This window comes from Austrofundulus limnaeus, unplaced genomic scaffold (genome assembly GCF_001266775.1).
Source record: "Austrofundulus limnaeus strain Quisiro unplaced genomic scaffold, Austrofundulus_limnaeus-1.0 Scaffold139, whole genome shotgun sequence".
Lineage (NCBI taxonomy): Eukaryota > Metazoa > Chordata > Actinopteri > Cyprinodontiformes > Rivulidae > Austrofundulus > Austrofundulus limnaeus.
Window position 1 is genome coordinate 1180313 of NW_013952541.1, and position 5711 is coordinate 1186023.

General features: G+C 37.8%; 1 protein-coding gene across 2 annotated transcripts in view; it reads right to left on the reverse strand.

The window, feature by feature from the left end:
• Positions 1–5711, reverse strand: part of zmynd11 (zinc finger, MYND-type containing 11) — a 26575-nt gene that overhangs the window by 17622 nt on the left and 3242 nt on the right. Inside the window, exons 2-3 of one of the 2 annotated variants that reach the window (XM_014016155.1) lie at positions 5392–5527; positions 2221–2380 (exon numbers count right to left, since the gene is read on the reverse strand). In XM_014016155.1, the coding sequence (XP_013871609.1) occupies positions 2221–2380; positions 5392–5522 (291 nt within the window). In that variant the 5' untranslated portion in view covers positions 5523–5527. The remainder of the gene's footprint in view (positions 1–2220; positions 2381–5391; positions 5528–5711) is intronic. The other variant, XM_014016156.1, reaches the window with a different exon arrangement.

Here is a 5711-nt window from a genome sequence, read left to right on the forward strand (position 1 = left end):
GTAATATTAGAATTTTCTGAGACAATGAATTTTGGTTTTTCATTTTTTTCTACTGTAAGAGGTTTTTATTTAATAGAATTTTTGGACAAAAAAATCGCAATATATCGCCTTGCTTATAGAATCGCAATACATCGGGATATATCGTATCGTGACCCCTCTGTCATGATATGTATCATAACCCAAATTCTTGCCAATACACAGCCCTAGTTAGAAATGATCACAAATGAASCAGGCCAACTTCACGTTCAGAGGTTTATCGAGAAAAAGCTGAGGTTCCTATGGAAATGCCACTGTAACTGCACAAATTCTAGGGATGCAYGATACATCGGCACTAATATCAGTATCGGCCGATATTGGTCATTTTTTAGAATATCGTATCTGTCCGATATGTAAAACTGGGTCGACATTAATGTCCAATATTGATTTCTCACTTTTTATCTTTGTGTTTCTGTTTTGGGAGGGGACATGATTGGTTKAACGACATCTGTTTGATCATGATAGTGATACTGATGCTGCGCAGCCAGGAATAACTAAAGTAGTCATGTCAGAGGTCTGGTTGTTTATTTACGGTATAAAAAAAGACCCATGTTTGTGCATATTTGTATAATATAATTTGTGTGTTTGTGTAATGTCGGTTATCGGCCATAACAGCAATAATTATATCGAATATCAATATCGGCTGAAATTTTCATTTTGGTGCATCCCTAACAAATTCAACAGGTAAATTTACGCTGTTATACCGACTGTATTTGCTCTAAACTGACTAGTGTTAAACTTTCCTTTAAACTGACTAGTGTTAAACTTTCCTTTAGGATCATAAATGTGATTTTTCATAAATATCCAAACGTGCTTTATGAGCTTATTGAGTTTGCAGAATTCCAACAGAGTTTTAATAAAGCAACCTCAGCTTTTATCCAGTTCACCTGTGACCTGGAAAAGCCAGCRCCCTGCATGTTTCTAACTACGAAATGGTCTATTAAAAATAACCATTACAAGCTAACTAAAACAGGTAATTACAACAAAATAAACAACACTGCATGCAAAAAATCTGATTTTTTGAGACACAGTGTTTTATTGCACAGTGATTAAGCCAAAATAAAAGTGCTCCATCATCATTATGGCACATATTAACCAAATTCCTCTTCATCATTCTTTAGCTTTCTAAGAAAAAAAAATTAACGAGCCTAAGAATGATGAGCAATTTGTTCATGCAGTGACTCCTAACCCTGTGTTCACACTGTGAGCACCTTAACAGATGGGCGACGAGGTCCTCATCGCCGTCTGTTGTGGCACACGTTACTCATCACTGTCTACGAGTTAACAGAAGGTAATGACATGAACACGTCGCACGTAGCTATCCGTTTCTGTCGGGACATTTTGTTTGTTTCCTCTCTATCTGCTGGTGAGCATTTATCACGTTTTCATTCACAGTTAAATCAGTGATGACTGAATACAAGAACAGTTGTTTTCATTCACAGACTGTTTCTAAAACTGTTTTGTTGTCTTCGTTTCAGAGTACTTTACAAACTATGGAAAAGGTGATTAGGTGCGCAACAATACATGTATCTGTATGGAACCGTTCAATACACACTATGTATCAGTATGTATGGAACAATACAGACTTTTTAATTTTATTTTATCAACTTGTCTTCTGAAGATGCTCTGTGTTGAAGGATCAGTGGATCTGTGTTCGACTACTCCACCTAGGCTGCACTGTGGAGCACAGATCCACTGAGAAACTTGCTGCTTCAGCAACATTTAATTTAAAAACTGGACTTTTGAGGTTAAACAAATGTTCAGAATTAATTTCAATAAATTGCAAGTTAAGAAGGGCATGGACATTTCTCTTTTTTTTGTATCGACAAAAAAAATATCTAACCGTGAGACTAAGATATCGAACCGAATCGTGAATTTTCTATATCGTTGCAGCCCTAAGGGTTATATTTAAGATTAGAAAGTCAGATAAATTATTATAAATATTATGTAATTTATGAGAAAAGGAATAATCAGGGAGAACTGCTGCAAAACTTTTAAAAGTTACTTCAAAATTTAGCTGTTTGGATGCTGGACTTCCATATATCTTTAAAAATACTGCTCAGAGTGTGAACACAAGTGTAACAAAAGCCTTTTCAATTATCTTTCTAGATATAAATAAACCTAAAAATGTATTATTATTTTTTTATGTGTGTTGCAAAGCTGGCAGACTGCGACAGAGCTTACCATCTCGTCTCCCGGCAGCCAGTAGCCCTCCTGCTCAATGCCGGCCTTGGAGCCCTTGCAGCCAACAGTGAGGGTCTCCACCACCAGACCGTCCTTCACAGCCAGGCTCAGCTGCCTGGCAGTCTCCTTTGGGTGCATGCCAAAAACACGGCTCAGGTACCTGCCGAGATATAAATGAGAAAAATCTCCTAAGGAGGTGTAATTGTAGCTATTATTCTCCCCAGGAAAAGATGCCCGCCTGTTAGAACAAAGTTGAGGTGGTGGTTGTTTTCATCATTCAAAATACTTGGCAGTGAGAGCTTGGGTCAACTTCCTTATTTTAAGAGTTTAATCATTGCTTAATTTTGGTGGTTTGATAATGTCACATGTTTCCATCTGTGAGCAGATTTGCTGAGTTGCAGTAATCGGAGAGGAAGTTGAACTCTGAACTGATGCTTGTCCTCTGAAGCATCCATCTGCTCCGGGGGCAGCAGAAGCGAAAGTGTCTAGCTTGCATGATTTATTAATTGTCTTGTATCAAATAATGTTCTGTCATGAGGTCTGCATTTTCCCCCCTCCCTTAGGCAGTCTCATGACCCAATGTAACTAGGGGCGTGAAAAACTAAATAAAAGAGGTTGAACTACAGGGGGTCTCTGAGAACGGTGGATTTGGGTGTACAAGAGACTTCCTGTCCAGCGTTCTCCTCACTTTGATTCTAAACCTGGTTTGATTGTTTCATTTGCTCCCCTGTTTTTGTATATGATTAGGAAAAACACCTATCACCGCCAAAATCTGAAGGACGTCAAGAACTTGGTTGGCACAACGAGCAGCTGCTGAATTGTGAGCTTTGATCTATCTGCACAACGGGTTACTTTATAAAGTTAATCAAACACAGGATAGAAAACAATACGAGAGGACGAGGCAATCCTTTTTGTTGACAATATCGTTTAACACCCAAGGAGACTCACACTAATGAGTAAGCACGGTGCAAAGAGGAAACACGAGACAAGAGTTGAAGCCAACTTAGCCAATAATCCTGCTGCTGGTGTATGAAACCGCTCGGCACAGAATCAGACATAATTGAGAGAAATGGGCCAGTGAAGCTAAAGGACGTCTTAATAATTGGTGCTTCATCAGCTTATTGTTCAGCTTCCACTCATTTTCTGGGTTACTCTTTGAAAAAAAATGGATAAATTGTGTCGTTTTCATTAAGAGGACAAAGAAAACCAGCAGATTTTCACTATGTAGAGTACAGAACCAGCTTCTGTTTTGCATTTTAGATTTAAAAATTAAGTCAATAACAGTTATGTTGGAAATAGGCTGTTTAATTTCCTGAAATAATATCAAATTTGCTGATATATGTCAAACTTCAAATAGCTGTTTTGCTATAGTATCCCATTTTCATAAATATCCACTTAATAAACTTGTTTTTTAAAAGCCTGTGACATGCATATTCTTCAAATAAAAAGTCAAAAGAAAACATCTTTATATTTAAGAAAGTTGGAATAATACACACGATTTAACCCATTTTGTCCCATAACTGGTAGATTTTCTTTTGAACTTGGCTGAGCCAAAGTGAAACAGGAAGTGACATCAAAGGGGAACTCTTTAACAAAGAAAACTCTGGTCTTCGTTTATTGAAACAATATTATTTAATTTCTGACTCTTCATCTGATAGTGACTCAAAATCTAAAGAAACATCTGATTCTTCTCTACAGTCTGGGTTGTTGGCTGCTGTAACAACGCTCTGTTCATTGCAGACATTCCCCTATGACATCACTTCCTGTTACTTCACAGGCAAATATCTCAACAACTGTTCATCTCAACGACATGAAATTTATTTTGTAGTATTTTATCAATGTCCTCTTTCTAAAAATGCATTCACATGTATTACAAAAATCTGACGTCACAGCCACTTTAACGTAACCTGTGCAGCTACTGAAAAACAAACAAAAGCCTATATCTGTGCTTTAAATGTTTGTTTAATTGTTGTTTAATTTAAGTGAATAGCTAAACACACTTTATATTTTTTGACAATAAGTAACTGATTGATTCGTCCCTGCAGAGCAGAAGGTTAATCATTCTCCGACTGCAGCCTCCTCTCTTCCCACCAGACCAAAGTCATCACCCTTCACCTTTTTTATTCACCAAAACGAAGCTGCAGAGGGAAGCGAACAGGGCGGAGGCTGCTGGAGAGAAAGGAAGAGGAGAGCCGGTGCATGCTGCTGCTTACAGTTGCCATGACAACAGCCGCTCGCCGCCAGCATTCATTCGGCGAGCAGCCAGCTCCCAGGGTGCTCGTCCAACTTACTAAAAAGAGACGCAGCCGAGTCTTTCACTTCGGTCTGCGCTCCGTCCACCGGCCGAAAGGGAAAAGACTCCTCAACAAAGTCCGCCCGCGAAGGCGTTTGTTGTTGSTTTGTGTCGTCTGAACAATGAGGTGAAATCACGACGGGCACAGAAACACCAGCTCATCGTACAGATTCTGGGGTTGCAGATATAAGAAGGCTGTTTTCATGCAAGGAGCGGCAACGCAACAATAAGTATCGATCTGTGTGTCTTGTACTGCTTCGGTGCAACGACATCTGTGCACTGCAGCTTTTCAGAACTCACTATATGAACAAACAAAGACAAAACTCGAGCTCCAATACACAACTGATTCAGTGAACAACATATTTTACTGATAAACGCCCAAATAAACAGCACTGCAGCTTTTTAAAGAAGAGGATTACTCAATGGATTAAAAATATAACCGCAAAGCCAAACAAATTAAGGTTTTGGAGAAGTCTTTTCAACCTTTCATATTTAAAAGTAAAAGTAGGGCTGCATGAAAATTAATAAAACATGATTGTATTGTTGAATATTGTGACATGAGATGCAATAAACTCGTATTCTGTCATAATACTCACAGCACACAAATTTGTACTTTTTATTTGCTTTTTTTAATCCCTGCAATATTAATTTGTGAAACAAATAAATTTTTATACAATGTGCAGTCCTAAATAAAACAAAATAAAAATAAAAAACACTGTTAGCATAGATGCTAACTTATTGAAAACACTCTAGTAGAACTAGCACAATTAGCATTGTGTTTATAACTGGAAGTCAACATTTCACAGTCTTTACTAAAGACAGTCATGTTGTGTTAAGTACTATTTATTGTAATATATATTGATCTGCAGCGAACTTACTTGGAGATCCGGTCCATGTTTGCAATTTGTTTCTGGTTGCGAATGACTTCGATGGCGGCCCACACGTACTGGACCACCTTAGGGTCGGCCTGCCTCTTCCTCACCACGCGTGACATGATTTCTTTATTCATCACAACTGCAGGAAACAAAAACAAATCGGCTTAATTTGATGTTTTTGTTCAGCAGTTTAACATTAATTGCAAAATAGATCTGGGATCTCAATAGGATTTGCTTGGTTAAATAAAAAGGTCAAAAAAAATTTTAATTACCAAATTACAAAAAAAAAAATTTAAAAAGGACTATTGAGCTAAAATGAGGAG